General features: G+C 45.8%; 1 protein-coding gene across 4 annotated transcripts in view; it reads right to left on the bottom strand.

The window, feature by feature from the left end:
* ADIPOR1 (adiponectin receptor 1) overlaps positions 1-19,152 on the bottom strand; it is a 156,706-nt gene that overhangs the window by 95,326 nt on the left and 42,228 nt on the right. For 3 of the 4 annotated variants that reach the window (XM_069239016.1, XM_069239018.1, XM_069239020.1), the window contains one exon: positions 759-1,013. In XM_069239016.1, the coding sequence (XP_069095117.1) occupies positions 759-896 (138 nt within the window). In that variant the 5' untranslated portion in view covers positions 897-1,013. Of the gene's footprint in view, positions 1-758; positions 1,014-14,107; positions 14,310-19,152 lie in introns of all 4 variants that reach the window. The other variant, XM_069239017.1, reaches the window with a different exon arrangement.

Below are 19,152 nucleotides of genomic sequence, written 5' to 3'. Positions count from 1 at the left end.
GACGTAGTCTTTTGAAGACAGTGGCCCAAGCAATAGCAAAATGTTGACTCGCAAATCAATAAAAGAATTATATTTGAACAAGCAGCAGGAATGACCACAGAGTTATTCAATTTGAAAAATCAACCAATGACCCTTTTCTTTCATTAGTGTCTAGGTCATAATTCCAACCACTTTATACAAAAACAAACAGTAAACAGGGTTACATACACTGTTGAGAACTTTTAAAAAGTCATAGGTCTGCACCTATTTACACTTAACTAGTACACAGATTCATATTATCATAAACAGCCCTTATATTATATTGTGACTGCAAGCAGTTACAATAAAGCACTGCGTTTGAGGAGAACAGAGTTTTAAACAGTATCTTTTTGGGTACTGATGGAGGGATATGTGATCTTCCACTAACAAATCTATTTTACTTCATTTGAGAAACATACCAGCGCTAAAGGACATCAGGATGGCTAAGTCTTAGTCGGATAAAGCTATGGCTTAACTAGAATCTAGTAGTGATGCACAGGCCTCCATAGAGCATCCCGAGGTAGATAAACGATTACTTCTACCTTAAAAAGGAAGCCACTTCAAAGATCAGCAAGCCCTGCCCAGGGAGCCAGTCACATTGTTTGCAGCTTCTCGTCTATGATCAACGACTACTTGCATTTGGATCAAAGTAAGGAAATGACTGTGAAGCTGCTTTTCATCTGTGCTGGCTGCAGAGGATGCTTCTTGAAGTGCACCGTTAAAGTGAAGGGTATACTTACAATGCTGGAGTTGGCAGCTGCACGCTTCACTTCAAGCAGTGGTCCCAGTTCAGTTAGCTCTACTGCATCTGCTTCAGCACGAACGTTGCTTGCAAGTACACTGTCTTGACCACTCGAAGATCCTTTTCGAGAAGACATTTGGATGAAGTCCTAAGTGTCTTTGTGGAAAGGCTATGTGGAGCCCAACTTCTTGCCAAGGCTCTCCAGAGGCCGTAGTCAGGCACAGGTCACAAAACCCTTGGTCCTGGTCATGTACTATAAAGGAAAAGACAGAATTTTACCAAAAGGGGCATTTTCTATACATATGCCTACAATCAAAATGCCAATATACAGAACATACTACTCCAAACAGACAACTGTCCACAAGAAAAATAGCAATCTAGTTACCTAAACAGATAGAGCCTACTACTTAAACACAAAGGATTCACTAGGTCACTGATTAAGTATAAATCTCATTATTAAACGTGTTTTGAGTCAAAAATGCATTAAAAATGTTTTGAATATGGACTTAAAGTACAAAAGCAGGTAGCAAAGTGATTGGCAAATGAAGAAACCAATCCAACACTACTCCCATACCTAACGTTTACAATATCGGAATCACAAGTTCACCCCAAACCAACAGTCCGGAACTGAACGCATAAAAACAAAAAGATTTGAGCATGTCAAAAAAATAAATAAAACATGTCCTAGAGGAGGAAGGGTGTTCCCAAAGGTGGATTCAGAATTACTAACTTACTCAGTAAGTAATCGAAACACCACAACATCTGCTATACCCAAACCTGCACTCTATTTTAATGGACTGAAGAGGGAGTTGATCAGTGCACTTCCTCACATCTACTGTATGCACTGTACACTGCTGGATAAGTCTAAGTGATATTATAAACAGACAGCCGAAACGAATTACCAATGTAATTGCAGGTTTCCGTTATTTCTTTAAGTTGCACACCTTTCCTTAAAGCACTGTGTTATGTATGGTAGTTCAAAATGTGCGCTTTACAAACTTAACATCTTTCTCTGCACTCCATAGGTGCCAATGTATATTTCCCCCTTTCCTTTCTGTCCTCATTTTTAAACTGTATTTTTAGTACTTCTATGTTAGAAAAGCAAATAAACAAAGTATGTCATAGCATTAAACAGTTGATGCAGTACAGGCACCTGTATAACTGCTCCTATCAGTCCGTTCATTCACTGCTTATGCGAGATCCATTGCAAAAAATGTTCTAGTCTGCTTTTTTAAGCAAAACTGTTTAGCAGAGCACCTGGCCATTGGCAAATGTATTGTGGATCTAAACTGCAACTGAATGCCAGGTTAAGATATACTACCTTTCCAACTGTTAGCAAAATCCCATAAAAGTTCTCATGAGTAAAAGCAAGGAAGACTAACGGGTGATCAGATGCAGCTTATTTTATCACTGTTTTGTACGATACATCAAGAGCTTGCTTTATATATAGCTTTACTTTTGCTGTATGCCCACCCAACTTTAAAAACCTCAAGATCTACTTGGTGGCTTTGGAAATTTGGATGAGCTGCTTATTCCTCTAACTGAAACAAGCTCTTGTCACAAATGTTATTTTCCTCTACACTTAAGATAACCCTTTCACGAGTACTCTTGGTTAAAAAAACTCTCCCCACTGAGGATCCCCTCCAGCTCACCTTGGATACATTACAGGGATGTGGAATTCCTATCGCCCGAGGCCCGGGACATCTTGTTTGGGGTCAAGGGCAACAAGTTTTTATGTTTACTTTGTCCTTGGGACAAGTAGGCCCAACCCTCTGCAGCACAAACCCTTTGGCTGCCTGTTTACAGAGAGTGGAACTCTCTGCAGTTGAGGTAATGTGTTTCCAAAAGATAATGCTGTTCGAACTTGTATTTATGGTTCATTATTTGAAAGCCTTCATTATTAGGGTGAGTGCTGTAAATAAATGTTTTAAGGTCACACTTCACTACTGACGTTGGTTCCAGTACAAAAAAAAAACGTGTATACACATGTTTGAAAAGTTTAGGCTATGAGGCTAAGTATAATGCTCCCAGAATGCTCTCTGATTAGATGCAAATGAAGTGTCATTTAGTAAAATGTGTTGATGCATGCTAGTATTTCCCAAAAATATTTCGAATGGAAAATCAGTGTAACCATTTTCAACACGAATATGGGAAGCATGAAAATAAACAAACACTGACAAAGCCAACTGGTCTGACATATTTTTATAAGTCTTATAGTTTCATCAATGCGTGTCTTGTGTTGACATGGCCTTTGTATCACTTTATTGTTGTGGGAGCTACCAGGACCTCAACATTGTAACAAACACTGGCAAAAAACCCAGAAAAAGTTTTTGAACTCTAAAAGCACACGTTGCCACCAGTGGCATAACAAAGGCCCCGCAGCCGCCCCCCGCTGGGCCTCTTCAGCAGAGCACCTGCCCTGAGTGAGTCTGGAGAGGGGGCTCCTCCATGTTCTTTGCAAAGGGGCACCCTCCAGTTTCGTTACGTCACTGATTGCCACTGTAGTTCCTGACACTGAACAAAACTACTTTGTGTGCCAATATGCTCCTTGTGGAAGAGCAGAATGTGATCACTCACAGTAAAGCCAGCCGAAAGAGAGAGAAATAGAAGATTAATAAAAACAAAATGTCTTTGTTAACACCAGACCTAATTAGGGAGCAAGACCCACATCTAGGTAGCTTTTTGCATGTCGCAAACAGCGACTTTCGCTGTTTGCGATGTGCAAAAAGCACATTGCGATGCACAAACCCAGTTTTGCGATTCAGTAACCTGGTTACCGAATCGCAAAACGGGTTTGCGACTCGCAATAAGGAATGGGGTGTTCCCTTCCTAATTGCGACTCGCAGTGCAATGTAGGATTGTTTTGTGACCGCGAACGCGGGCGCAAACCAATCGCAGTTTGCACCCATTTCAAATGGGTGCTAACACTTTCGCAAAAGGGAAGGGGTCCCTATGGGACCCCTTCCCCATTGTGGATGTCACTGTAAACATTTTTTCAGAGCAGGCAGTGGTCCTGTGGACCACTGCCTGCTCTGAAAAAATTTAACGAAAACGTTTCATTTTTCGTTTTTTGTAATGCATCTCGTTTTCCTTTAAGGAAGCAGTCGCAGACATGGTGGTCTGCTGTCTCCAGCAGGCCACCATCCCTGTGAGGGCCGCTATTCGCAAGGGGGTCGCAAATTGCGACCCACCTCATGATTATTCACTAGGTGGGCATTTGCGAAGCCCTTGTGAATCACAGATGGTGTCAGGGACACCATCCTACATTCGGATTTGTGACTCGCAAATTGCGAGTCGCTCTGACTCGCAATTTGCGGGTCGCAAATCTGAACCTACCTACATGTGGCCCCAAATTCTTAAAGAAAGTCACAAAAGTGCACCCATGGTATATGTCGTACCCCTATAAAATATTTGTGAACTGTATTTTAGCACGGGTAAATACGCATGTGTAGATTTGCTCATGTGAAAATCTATTGAGCATTTGCAAGTTCATTTTCCCTCCAGCCACTTTCTTCCCAACCCTGGAAGAAGTTCTAATTCTGCCATTGTCAGGAGTAAATGTCCAACCTTTCTTATTATGGGAAAATATTAGGGAGAAGCTGGTGAAAATCTTTAAGACATGCAGGTTAGTAGGTTTGCAGACTCAAAGGCATTCCAGCCCTGGAACTATTGTTTACTGCTTCCTCCAGCCCCAGTATGCAGATCTGCAGAAAGGTGGCAAAATAAGGAAATTGCTACAGTAGGGATTGAAACTGCAAGTATTCAAGCCCTACTATGGTAGTAGCCCTGGCATAATCAGAGAGGCTATTATCAGAGCTCTTACATAATGAGATTGCTGCCATCATTTTTCGCCACACTACATGGCACCAAAGGGACAAGTAGATCTTTTTACAGGACAAGTAGATTTGAGAAGCAACCTGTCCCTTGGACAAGTAGATATTTTAATAAATTCCACACCCCTGACATTAACTTATCACTAGAACGCCAAAAACTGCCCTCCATCAACCACACTCTTGAAAATGATACACCTCTCATGCCAGGAAAGCCCCTGTTTTTCTCTTACATTGATAAAAGGCAAATCTGCTGTGCTCCCCAAGACCTCAATTTCTTCAATAACAAAAAATGCTAAGCTTAAGCACTATTAATATCACACAGGAAGGAATCAAACCTTACCATTACTCTCTTCCTTAAACTACATCAGTTTTTCGCAGGATGGACTGATAAACCTAATGGCCTATGGAAAAGCACTGCAGCACAGTCAAACATTATAACTCAAAGATATATTTTCTATGGCTAACAAATCTGCTGTGCTTCTTTTTGGAAACGTCCCCCACCAAAAGGGCCACCCATTAATTTTTTTTGGCCCAAATATCTGCCGCCTCAAAGGGGGCGTGGCCAGGCGCCGATGGTGGATGAAGTCTCCTTGTGAGGCTCCCGCCAGTAATCCCCCACCCCGGTACATCCCGACTCTCAGACGGGATCCACCCCCCCATCTCCCCCTGCACATAGCCAGAGGTGCAGGGGGGCCCTGTACCAGTTGCAGGGAAAAAGACATCAAGTGCCCTTGAGTCGGGAGGCTAGGGCAGAATGGCGGAGCGCAAAATGGCGGCCTCCTCCTGGAGAGCAGAGCTGGAGGTCCCGGCGGCAGTGGGAGCGGCTTGAGGCGGCCCCGCTCCCCGCGGACTACCACGGAGAACAAGAGGGGTGAGCCGGAGAACGGTGGCCGGTCCGGTTGGGCGAGGGGCCCTGTGGAGCACGGGATCCAGGGGAAAAGGAAAACAGGTACGCGCAGCGAGGCCCGAACCCTGGGGAACAGGAGGGGCCCCGACAAGACAAAATTGGGCATTGAAGAGGGCGGAAAGAGGAGGGGACCCCCAAGACCAGACCGTTGCAAAGCGGGGCCTCCCTGAAGAGGACGGCGATCAGGCAGTAACACATTAACCACACAGAGCCAATTGCGCTACTGCTGAGAATAGGATAGGAGGTAACCCCATAACAGGGGGGCTTCCAAATACAGACTGCACCCTGAAACAAGCGACAAGGACTTCCAGCGATAATGCGGACCGGCTGGGGCACGGACTTGGAGAGGCTTTGGTTGGTACAAGGCTAACCAGCCCCCACTAAACCCAGGTGGCCGATTCAATAGGCCACGTGATTGGAGGTGAGGTGACCCACTATCTTTGGTGAGCAGGAGGAGGAGGGCTAGGAGAGCAACTAGAGAGGAGAGGGCCTGCAGTAACCGCCCTCTAGTCTCGTAAGACCCAGAAATGGGAGAGGTTGGCCGCAGGAAGGATATAAAGCAGAAGGAAGGAACTACCGCGGAAACAATGGCAGACTTGGGGGGAACCAAGAGTACCCATCCTGTAGAGAAGACTGGAGACCCCACTCTTCAGGGCGTACTTCAAGCCATAACAGTATCTCGTGAAGCCCTGGAGGGAAAACTTGATGCTCTGGCCACCGATTTAACCATACTCCGAGACGATCACTGTCGCCTGGCTGAAAAAGTATACACCACAGAAAAACAAGTCAAGGAATTCCTACCTGAGATTAAGGACACATCCAAGATCACCCAAAACGATGGAAAAGCAAATCCGTGACTTAGAACTACGCACAGAGGACGCTGAAAATCGTTCCCGACGAAATAATATCCGGGTGGTGGTTTACCAGAATGCATTGAAAAGAATAACATGGTGGACTTTCTATAACGCTGGCTTAAAGAGGAAGTGGCAGAAGACGGACTATCCACCTTTTTTGTGCTTGAGAGGGCGCACAGGGTCCTGGCGCGCCCTCCTCCGCAGGTTGTAGCTGAGTTGCTGCATTACAGGGATACAGACTATTTTCTGAATCAAAGCAGGAAGAATGGGGACCACGTGATAGACAATCATGTGATCTGTATCTTCCCTGACTTTTCGCGGGAGGTACAGAAGCAGAGGGCCACTTTTTGAGACACTAAACAGAAATTGCGCCAATTGGGGATTCAATACGGGATGATGTTCCCTGCCAGACTTAGAATGGTGGCCAAGGGGGGCGCACAGTTCTTTACCACAGCGGACGAAGTATGGCAGTGGATTGACTCTCAAGCTCCACTAGCAGAAAAGGGCAGCCTGGCTGAGACCCCGCATGCGCGACCCCCAAAGAGGTACCAGGCATAGAAGGAATTACAAATAGGGGAGTCCCTCCAGTAAAGAGATGCAAAAAGAACGTCAGAAAGCAATGGAAGCAGTGGCATCGCTAAGCAGATCGGACCTTGGCTCTCACCCGAGGGCGGATGAGGAATTGGAACATTCAGGATCGGATTTGGATTCAGATGGGTCGCGAGCATCGAATGAGTCGGGTCCGGAGGTGACTCCTGGAACGGACTGCATCATTTGACCTGCTTGGCCCTGGACTTCTTTGGAAGACCCGGCACGGTCATTGTATGGCTGTCAAGAATCCTCACCCCCACAGAGGCTGATAACAGGGCTGTAAAAGGCTGAATTTTCAGGAGGAGGTCTGGACCTGTGAAAAAAACCCAGAGGATCTGCAGACGCAGGGGGGCAGGTGGGGGACAGGCAAAGTGGTATATTCCTCTCTAAAGAACTTGAGGACCGCCACAGATTCGATAGACAATCTGAAGTAACTGTTTTAATTTAGATGAGAGTAGTTCAAGCTTTTGTCCTGGAGATGGGGAGTTTATTGTTGGGTTAGGACTATTGGGCGAAGCAAGTCACAGAGAGTGGTAACAATGGAACTGGGGAAACGGTGCGGGTGGATATGGCTGCAGGGGTGTGGAATTTATTAAAATATCTACTTGTCCAAGGGACAGGTTGCTTCTCAAATCTACTTGTCCTGTAAAAAGATCTACTTGTCCCTTTGGTGCCATGTAGTGTGGCGAAAAATGATGGCAGCAATCTCATTATGTAAGAGCTCTGATAATAGCCTCTCTGATTATGCCAGGGCTACTACCATAGTAGGGCTTGAATACTTGCAGTTTCAATCCCTACTGTAGCAATTTCCTTATTTTGCCACCTTTCTGCAGATCTGCATACTGGGGCTGGAGGAAGCAGTAAACAATAGTTCCAGGGCTGGAATGCCTTTGAGTCTGCAAACCTACTAACCTGCATGTTTTAAAGATTTTCACCAGCTTCTCCCTAATATTTTCCCATAATAAGAAAGGTTGGACATTTACTCCTGACAATGGCAGAATTAGAACTTCTTCCAGGGTTGGGAAGAAAGTGGCCGGAGGGAAAATGAACTTGCAAATGCTCAATAGATTTTCACATGAGCAAATCTACACATGCGTATTTACCCGTGCTAAAATACAGTTCACAAATATTTTATAGGGGTATGACATATACCATGGGTGCACTTTTGTGACTTTCTTTAAGAATTTGGGGCCACATGTAGGTAGGTTCAGATTTGCGACCCGCAAATTGCGAGTCAGATCGACTAGCAATTTGCGAGTCACAAATCCGAATGTAGGATGGTGTCCCTGACACCATCTGTGATTCACAAGGGCTTCGCAAATGCCCACCTAGTGAATAATCATGAGGTGGGTCGCAATTTGCGACCCCCTTGCGAATAGCGGCCCTCACAGGGATGGTGGCCTGCTGGAGACAGCAGACCACCATGTCTGTGACTGCTTCCTTAAAGGAAAACGAGATGCATTACAAAAAACGAAAAATGAAACGTTTTCGTTTAATTTTTTCAGAGCAGGCAGTGGTCCACAGGACCACTGCCTGCTCTGAAAAAATGTTTACAGTGACATCCACAATGGGGAAGGGGTCCCATAGGGACCCCTTCCCTTTTGCGAAAGTGTTAGCACCCATTTGAAATGGGTGCAAACTGCGATTGGTTTGCGCCCGCGTTCGCGGTCACAAAACAATCCTACATTGCACTGCGAGTCGCAATTAGGAAGGGAACACCCCTTCCTAATTGCGAGTCGCAAACCCGTTTTGTGATTCGGTAACCAGGTTACTGAATCGCAAAACTGGGTTTGTGCATCGCAATGTGCTTTTTGCACATCGCAAACAGCGAAAGTCGCTGTTTGCGACATGCAAAAAGCTACCTAGATGTGGGTCTTGGTCCCTAATTAGGTCTGGTGTTAACAAAGACATTTTGTTTTTATTAATCTTCTATTTCTCTCTCTTTCGGCTGGCTTTAATGTGAGTGATCACATTCTGCTTTTCCACAAGGAGCATATTGGCACACAAAGTAGTTTTGTTCAGTGTCAGGAACTACAGTGGCAATCAGTGACGTAACGAAACTGGAGCGTCCCCCTTTGCAAAGAACATGGAGGAGCCCCCTCTCCAGACTCACTCAGGGCAGGTGCTGTGCTGAAGGGGCCCCCTGGAGGGCGGCTGCGGGGGCTTTGTTATGCCACTGGTGGCAACGTGTGCTTTTAGAGTTCAAAAACTTTTTGGGGGTTTTTTGCCAGTGTTTGTTACAATGTTGAGGTCCTGGTAGCTCCCACAACAATAAAGTGATACAAAGGCCATGTCAAAACAAGACACGCATTGATGAAACTAAAAGACTTATAAAAATATGTCAGACCAGTTGGCTTTGTCAGTGTTTGTTTATTTTCATGCTTCCCATATTCGTGTTGAAAATGGTTACACTGATTTTCCATTAGAAATATTTTTGGGAAATACTAGCATGCATCAACACATTTTACTAAATGACACTTCATTTGCATCTAATCAGAGAGCATTCTGGGAGCATTATACTTAGCCTCATAGCCTAAACTTTTCAAACATGTGTATACACGTTTTTTTTTTTTTGTACTGGAACCAACGTCAGTAGTGAAGTGTGACCTTAAAACATTTATTTACAGCACTCACCCTAATAATGAAGGCTTTCAAATAATGAACCATAAATACAAGTTCGAACAGCATTATCTTTTGGAAACACATTACCTCAACTGCAGAGAGTTCCACTCTCTGTAAACAGGCAGCCAAAGGGTTTGTGCTGCAGAGGGTTGGGCCTACTTGTCCCAAGGACAAAGTAAACATAAAAACTTGTTGCCCTTGACCCCAAACAAGATGTCCCGGGCGTCGGGCGATAGGAATTCCACATCCCTGTGGCTTTTGCTGATTGTGGCACTGAGTGGGGTGCAGGAACATCTACAGATGCTACATGGTTATGGCTACATTAGATTCGTATTAATTCCTTTCGTGGAATGTCCGGGGCATGCACACAATGGTCAAGAGGTATAAGGTTTTTTCATACTTAGAGGTGAGGGATTCAGGTAGCAATGCTCCAGGAAACGCACTTAACACATGCAGAGGGGAAAGCACTACAGAAACGGTGGAGGGGCCAAGTATACTATACTACATATTCTGCTTTCGCTAGAGGAACCTTGATATGGATACGGGCTGGGGTCCCATTTCAGTTACTAGATAGTCTAATTGATCCTGAGGGGCACTTTGTAGATATTCAAGGGAGACTGGAGGGTAGGGAGTTAGCTATGATTAATGTTTATGCACCTAACTCGGAACAGGGCGCGTTCTTTACACGCCTATTGGGTCTTTTGGCCACATACCTACAACATCCATTGGTCTTGGGGGGGGTGGGGGGGGGGGGGGGAGAAAGACTTTTACTGTGGGGCAAACCCTGTCAAGGACAGATCACACCCTCCTTTGTGCGATTCTCTGCTATCCAGGGTGGCACGACAGTTTACATCATGGCAGTCATACTGGGGCCTAGTGGACGCATGGCGGAAGTTACACCCAGACGACAGGGACTACTCGTATTTCTCTTATTTACATCATTTACATGTCAGGCTAGATGCATTCTTGTGCACACCAGATGTATTCTCACATATACATAATATTGAATACTTGGCTCGCACTATCTCAGATCATAATCCACTCTTGTGGTCGCTGAGGTGGGGCCGGACTCTCCCCCGCATCCCCACATGGAAACTGAAACCAGAATCATTGGAGGATGTAGTATATCAAGGAAAGAAGAAACAGCACATTACACAATTTGTTTTTCAGATAACGAGGACACAGCCAGCAATCCATTGATAAAATGGGATGCTTTCAAAGTAGTGATGCGAGGGAGGTGCATAGCTGGAGAGGTGGGGGTACGAAGAACACTACTGAGAGATACTGTAGAGGCAGAGCGTAAATTGAGAGAAGCGGAAAAGAGTAGACAGGAGGATCCAAATTTACAACAGACCTTACTAGAGCTCAAAGAAACAGTGGGGGAGTTTGTGGAACGCCTATGATGCTTTGATTATAGGAATTATATTGCTAGAGCCCATGGGGAGAGAGACGAGGAAGGCCGGATGTAGGCATGGGTGGTGTTGCAGTCTCAGAGAGGCTCAACTACATTAGAAATGAAAACAGATAGGGGGGGGGGGGAAAATAGCATTTATGGTCAGGAACAAATAAACGCGCATTTCCTCACCGACTATGAGCAACTATACAAAAGTACCCTTCAATGCGAAAGGGAGCTCATAGAGGCCTACTTAGCCCAGACGCAGTTCACACAGCTAACAGACATAGCAGGGCAGTTGGGGGAGGCTATTACCCAGCAGGAAATCAAGGGGGCCATGAAGGACTTAGCTTGTAGGAAGACACCGGGGACGGATGGCTTCCCGGTGGAGTTTCATGCCACATACGCAGACCTGCTGGCCCCTAGCCTTGAGATCCTCTATAAGGCCGCAAAGGAGCGGGGAATTTTACCAGCAACAGCTCGGGAGGCAATAGTGGTACCGCTGCTAAAGCCTGGTAAGGACTCTACGGAGTGCAGCACTAACAGACCTTTATCTATGTTAAATTTGGACTACAAGATACTCAGTAAAATTTTGGCAACTAGGCTCCTCCCACATATGACACAATTGATCCACCCGGATCAGGCAGGCTTTGTCCCAGGGCGAAATACAGCGCATAATATATGTCGGCTGTTGGCGATACTGAGGGACCCTGCTCAGGATGATAAGGTGGCCGGGGTGCTCGCTGTGGACATTGAGAAGGCTTTTGACAGCCTAGAATGGGAGTTCCTATATGCTGTGATGGCCAGACTGGGCCTGGGTCCTGGATATATTGCGTGGGTGCGGTTACTATACACCAAACCTACAGCCAGGGTGCGCATTGGACGGATAATTTCAGAGAGCTATGCTGTGGAAAGAGGTACCCGACAGGGCTGTCCTTTGTCTCCGTTACTCTTTGCTTTGGCGAAGGAACAGCTAGCACCCGCGGCGTGAGCTGGGGGAGGAGGCCAAGGTGTAAGAGTGGGAGGGGGGCAACACCAAATTGCCTTATACGCCGACAACCTGTTGATTTTTTTGGGGGGGGGGGGGCTAGCTATACAGAGAGACCTGCCTCAAGCACAGTTAATGTTTTTTCAATTCAGGGAACATTCGGGACTTGGACTAAACTGGGACAAAACCAGGTTGTTCCCGTTGAGGTCTGTGACCGCACACACTGATGAGCTGGGTATGGTCCAGTGGGAACCGCAATGCCTCTCTTATTTAGGAGTTAAGGTGTACCATGACCCGCAGGATACCCTGGAAGGAAATGTAGGGAGAGAGCTGCAGTCCATCAGGGAGAATATGGCTTTTTGGCAAACATTGCCATTGTCTGTAGCATGTAGGGTTGCGCTTCGAAAAATGATAGTCTTGCCTAGGCTACTGTATCACTTCACAGTCTTACCGGTGTGGATCCCCAGGGCGACCTTCAGAGACTTGGAGGCAATGGTGGCGGCATTTCTATGGGGCAATGGCCAGAGAAGAGTGGCACTCGCCAAACTAAGAGACAGTCTATGGACAGTGGGCTGGCAGTCCCAGACTTTGAAGCATATTACTTGGCAGCACAGCTCCAATGGCTTACACAGTGGATAGCAAGTAGAACAGACCCAGAGGTAATAGTGAGACCATTCACACCTCTGAGGGCAAGGCTGAGGGAGGTGTTGTTGGGGATCCGAAGTAACAATACGAGAGACTCTCCTGAATTTAAAGTTCTGATTCAATGCTGGACAAGTTGTCTACGTAAAATTAAGATACAGTCCCCCCCTGCTCCCCGGAGCTGCCTCGGTTGTCCTTGCTAGCTTTGCCCCATCGGAGTGGGTGGGATGGTCTCCAGATCTGGGTGGCGGCAGGGATCCAGACAGTGGGAGCACTGTTTGCCGAGGGAACGTTGATAACATTTGAAGCCCTTAAGGAGGAGTTTGATTTACCGAGGGGTCATTTCCTACTCTACGGCTCACTAACTGCCGGCATTTGGCGGCACTGGCGGGAGGGATTGAGAGAGCCCCCGGCGCAGACGACGTGCACCTGCCTGGCAACATCCACTGGAAAGCTTAAAGCAGTGTCTAATTTATATGGCAAGATACGAGCAGATAAGACCCTACCATTGACCCAACTCAGACTCAAATGGGAGAGAGATCTGGGCACAGATATTCCTGACAACGCATGGGAACGAATACTGGAGGGCTTCCCCAAGATGACTAGAAATGCTAGATTCAAGCTCATTAACTATTACGTGCTCCATCAGGCTTACTTGCTCCCTGGGCGGATTAACAGGTACTTCGGGATGGACTGAGCAAACTGCCCTAGGTGTCGGTTGTGGGGAGCTGAATTTAGACACATGTTCTGGGACTTCCCAAGTTTAGGGACATTCTGGGAGGCAGTGACCCAGTCTGTGGCAAGAGAGACAGAGAGGAGATCCCATGTACAATGGGCCATTGCCTACTCGGGTGGTATTCACACACGCCCAAGACGAAAGTTACAAGCAAATTTCAGGACTTGGCATTTGTGCTGGCTAAGAGGGAAATAGCAATGACCTGGAAAAGTCAGTCGGGACCAAGAGTTTCACAATGGAAGAGGGTACTGAAAAAATGGGCTAGGAGCGAGGGGGATGTTCTCCTCAGAGGGGTCAAAAAAGGGATGCGACCACCAGAAATAGCTCAGGGATGGGAGATGATAACAGAGGCCCTGGAAGAAGAGTTTCTGACTCACCTGGCCTCATGACCGATAGACCGAATAACAGAAAGTAGGAACCTGAGCGTGCCCTCATCTACTTGCGGACATCTTTGGGAGGGTTGGGGGAAGCTGGTTACGTCATAGGGCCCCCGGTTTGCAGGGGATCAGACTTGTACAGTTTGAGCTGAATAACTGTACTGCCACCAGGCTGGCTGATGTAAGTTGTATCGAACTACCATAATATGATATTTGATATCTGAAACTGCAATAAAATTATGTTTACAAAAAAAATATATATATATATATATATATATATATATATATATATATATATATATATCTGCAGCCTCAAACAGAAAGATATAATAATCACATATAATCTGCCAGATTTCTGAACGTTTTTAAAAATCCATCTTTTCTTGACTCCTCTACTTACTAACCTGTCCCGCTGTTTTGACACTGCTGAAGATTTTTGATTTCCTTGATCCTCACAAGTTGATCTCTTTACCGTTCTTGTGCTCGTGTCCTCGTCTCACACAGCCTCAACCTGTAATTTCCGAGTCTGCAATGTCTTGTATGTTTTAGATTTTATCGCCATCTGTAACTGTGTGAGCTGCACGGAGTTGTTCTTTCTGCAGTACACTAAAGAGTACCAAACCATACATATAAGTTAAAGGTGCTTTAAGATGTAATGACGCTTTTTCCAATGTGGGTGGTTCTAGGTTTTGGACCCTAGCTCAGCTGGCGCTTAGGAAAACTGAGCCAACCTGTACATTTTTTAAGACTAGACACCTAGGGGTATCCAGGGTGGTGTGACGTGAGTGACCACATTTTCTTTTCTTTTTTTTACCCAGAATCCCATGAAAACCTCAAACTTTGACTAAGAAAACACATTTCCCTCACATTTCTGTGATGTAAAGTTCTGGAATATGGGGAGAGCCCCAAAATTCCTAACACTTAGCATTGCTCCACCTGTGCCAATAAAAACACTACCCCACTTGTGTGGCTGGGCTAGTGCTGCAACAGGAATGGATCAAACCAAAGACAATGGGAGCAGTTGTGTGGAGACTCCTTGTGAGCACGTTTGGATCCTTTAAGTGCAAGAAACGACGCGTAGGGTAAACGAACTGACTCACAAGTAACACGTGATTGTTTAATGAGTGAAGGATGTGAAGAAATATCACAGATGACACTAATATGAGAGCACATGTACGCTCTCCATTCAACATGTAACAAGCTCTGGCAATGCCAACTGTTGGCTCTTGTCTGAAAAAATATTTGGAGAAGTTTCAGTTATATAAAACTCATATACTGAATGAGCAAGAGCAGAAAAAGTTCCCAACATATTATAACTGGTAGAGGGCAGGCAGCAGCAGTTCAAAGTTCCAACAAACAAACATAAAAGGTAGAATATAGATACAAAAAACAAATACCCAAGGTACAATTGTGCAAGGGGACACCACGTGGCGCATGCAGCACGTCAGCTGCAGAACTGGCAGTTTGGCATGCAGTGGAAATATATACCTTAGGGGACCTTTACACGGGTGGCACTCTCAATACTCATGGTACACTGATAGAGGCCACTGGACTGCGTCTAGGTACCTTTATGTTATACAACTCCCTCAGACATGCCTTACAACATACACAGGGTGACCTCACGGAGGAAGCCCATGTGCACTACACGCTACAATATATACATGTATTTGGGGGAAGGGAGGCATTTAATACACTGGATAGCAGACTGTGTGTCTCCATACGTCTGGCCCACTTGTAGCCCTCAGAGGGAGATGGGAGGGAGACCGGGGGGGGGAACCTTTCACAGACAGGGAGTGGGCGACACTACTGGAAACACCCATATATGCCCCTCGCAATATGCATTTTTGACTCATTCATTACTGTTACTCAAAGAGCCTACCTTAACCACTGACAAAATCAACAGATATTTTAACCGTGCAGATGCCGCTTGTCAGCACTGTCAGTGGACACTTCTGGACTTCAATCCTTACACGCTTAATGCACTGTGTAGACCAGCCCTTACTACTGACATGGGAGACATGTATTCTGGGACTGTTTCCTAGGGGTAAAATGTTGAAGGCTACATCCCGCTTTTTGGACCTGGGGTTCTTAGTGGCCAAACGCCTTATAACCCATAAATGACGGTCTTCCAAGCCCCCAACATAAGAAGCAAGGGTACGTTCATTGTCTGTCTGGGCAAAAGCAGAGTGCACAGATCTCCAGTGCGAGGATGTATTGGGACTGTGCAAGTATCCTCTCGCAGCACAATGGGAGCTAATATTAACGGACCTCTGCACGTGGCATGCAGCCGACATCTGCGCCTACTCCACTTTGATTCCCCTGTTGTAAGTGATAGAGATTTGAAACATACTGTACCTAATTCAGCATGTTGCATTACTGTACACATGACTAGAGCAGACAGGCACTCCCTTCGGATTTCGGGCTTCTGAGCCAGTTACGGGCTGCAATGAATAGATGTGTAGGGACAGTTTATTGAGCCCATGTGACTTGTATCACAATTTTACTAACTCTACAATGTAAGTACTTGGATCTGTTTTGCAAGCGTCTTTCCTCCCGTATGTTTGTTGTTGTGAATTGACATTGATTGCAAACATGTAGGTCGCATGTACTATTACTCTGCAATATGTCATGTTAAAACATAAATGCAAGAAAGAAATATATATATATATTTTTTTAAACAGTGAAACATTTGCTCAATGTGTTTCCGTGTGTGTTGGGGAGGTGCGGGGAAGTGTATTGGCATGCAACGTCACTGCATAAATGTGTGTGTTAATGTAAGGTGACAATGCGCAAGAGAATGAGGCATAACAGCGTGGTAGAGGCTGAGAAAGGGAATGGGCAAGACCAAACAGAGGTAGAAAGAAGAACGTGAAAACAAACAAAGAAGAAGTAGAGAGAGGAGGCTCAGGCAGAGAACATATTTATTAAAACGTACATGCAGCTTTTCAAAGTAAAACAGATCTAACCACATATTGCTATAAGGAAAAACAAGCTCCTACTGAGGTGACAAAACATGTTCGCTATGCTGGATGCACTTACAAGAAATTACTATCAGAGCCATGTGATAATCTGCTCCTCATTTATCATTTTAGCAGGCCTGGTATGTTTGCTGGTGCTGAACAGCCAGGTCACAAACATTTTGATCAGTGGTATAGATGACATGGCCTACTGCTAACTAATGAAATGCTGGACTGTTACGAGGTAGTAGGGTTCAAGGGTCCATTGAAAATGTTACTCCTCGTACCATGGGTGGAGACCACCCCCTTGACACTACTACAGGCTGGTGGCAGCTGGTTATAGTAGTGAACCTGAACCCTAGTGAGACTACTGCCCGTCTCTTGTAAATCTGTGTGGTTTGTCATTTCGGGGTACCCTCACTTCCCCTGGCAGTATTTGTAATATGCTTTCAAGTGTCTGGGTACATTTAAGGTGTGGTACTGGTGTTGGGGTCATCCACATGTAAGTTAGCCCCAGCAATGTAGGCTGGTCAACAGGGTTAGTTTTAATCACAATTAGTGGCCTTCACCATCATTGCACATTCTCCCGAGCTGCTGGTCAGATCTCCAACTTCACCTGTAATACGAAAAGCAAAAGGCAGTTTCAGGTTTTAAACCTTCCATCCAAAGGAAAGACCTTTTCTAAACAGCTTTTATTGGTCTGTTTGCAAAAGACCTCTTGTGGACCATCCCAAACCATACAGTGGGCTTAGAGCATGTCCCCTACTTATCACTGCTTGGCTTGTAACTCATTTGGTTGCTTCCTATTCAATAGTTTGTTTGGATTCCTCTTGTGTTTGTCCCTATTCTTGTAGGGACAAACCTCCCTTTGACTGACTTGTATCCTTCCACTGCTCATATTTAGGGGGCTACCTTTTCTTTTCAATTGAGCACGCCATGAGCATGGGTGTTTTTTGCTCTCTGCCGTGCACTGCTTAGCCCCCTCAAATACCACCCTCGTTCCACAGTCCCTTCAGTTGCTTCCACTTCACATGATCTTTCAGTTGCCTACCCTTTCAGTTGCACCTTCACTGTTGTCCTATGCCTCCTGGTTCTGAAAATAAATATTTTAATCTACTTTTTCTTTTATTGGAGTGCCGGGAACCTACCACTTGCAGATGGACTGCTTCACATTCCAAAAAGTGCTTTCATGGACCTACTCACTCGTCTGTCTGCTCCCTGTTGCTTACACCTCCACCTGCTCCTTCATTGCTCCCCCAATTATTCGTGTTCATTTATATATTTATTTTAGTTTACTTTTTTTGTGGCGTGACGTGCAGCTGCCAAGTGCCCTGCTCCGCTTTCTGGAATTCACTACCCGAAAAGAGCTTACATGCAAATTTGTGTTTATTTTACTCATCCCACATGCGGGAGCTTACAGAATAACACAGTTGCAAGTGATGGAAACTGACAATGTCCCCCCCTTTTTTTGCCCCCATTCTCTCACTTACATCAAAAATGCTTCTCAACCTTCCCCCTCTCGTTTACCCCTTCCCCGTCAAACGCCAGTTATTCCCCCCTCGGTCACTTTCACTTTCACCTCCACTTTCCTCCCTTTTCTTAACTTTAGACAGAGTCTAGATGAGTACCCTTGCTTCTTGCTAACCCCCCTCGTTCTTAGCTTCTCCCCCACCCCTCTCTTCCCGTCCTCCCTTACCATCACTGCATCCCATATTATCCTTGGTACATACCTGTGGCACATTATATGACCACCCCGGCCTCTATCCTTTGCTTAGTACTTCCCTTCTTTCTCCCTCCAATCCCAACTCATCCAGACAACCTGGTTCTCTCCCTTGCACCCCCTTCTTCCCTCCCCTGCACGTACTCTGCCGACTCTTCATCTTCATCATCTTCTTCTTCTTCCCTCCTCTTCCCCTCCTTCTTCCTCCGGTTTGTTCATTATACCCTCCCTTCTACTGTACTGGCTCTTCCTACCCGCCACTGGCTCACAACCTCTATCCGCGAGGGTCCATGGTATTGCACCAACATCCATACGACATATACATATACGGCTCCCCCGGTATTATCCCTCTCTGCATTTGAAGGCTCCAAAGCCCTTGGAGGGCCAGAACACCAATCCAAGCTATACCTACTTCCTAGCATGTCCTGGCCCTGCTAATGCTATCTAGGCCTAGACAAAGCACAACAGAGCCTTGGGTGGTTTTGAGGAGGGTCAGTTGAGAGCGCTTTACCTGGATTCCTGGAGGCCCTGCACCTAATTCAGACTGGGCATGGGGTAGAGTACAGGCGGTGTCACACACTGCGTTTTGGCCAACCACATCTGATGCTTCATCGAGATTCTGATCTGCTACAGGACATGATGGATCCTCGTGTTCATCTGCACGTGACAGAATGCTCAACTGTTTCTGTATTTTTGCATTTCTGAATTGCAGTTTTTGTACCGCCAGACTCGTACAATTTGCTTAGTGGAAAGACTATGTGTACTGTCTTAT

The sequence above is a fragment of the Pleurodeles waltl genome, chromosome 6 (genome assembly GCF_031143425.1).
Source record: "Pleurodeles waltl isolate 20211129_DDA chromosome 6, aPleWal1.hap1.20221129, whole genome shotgun sequence".
Classification (NCBI taxonomy): domain Eukaryota; kingdom Metazoa; phylum Chordata; class Amphibia; order Caudata; family Salamandridae; genus Pleurodeles; species Pleurodeles waltl.
This window is presented reverse-complemented; position numbering and strand designations above follow the sequence as displayed.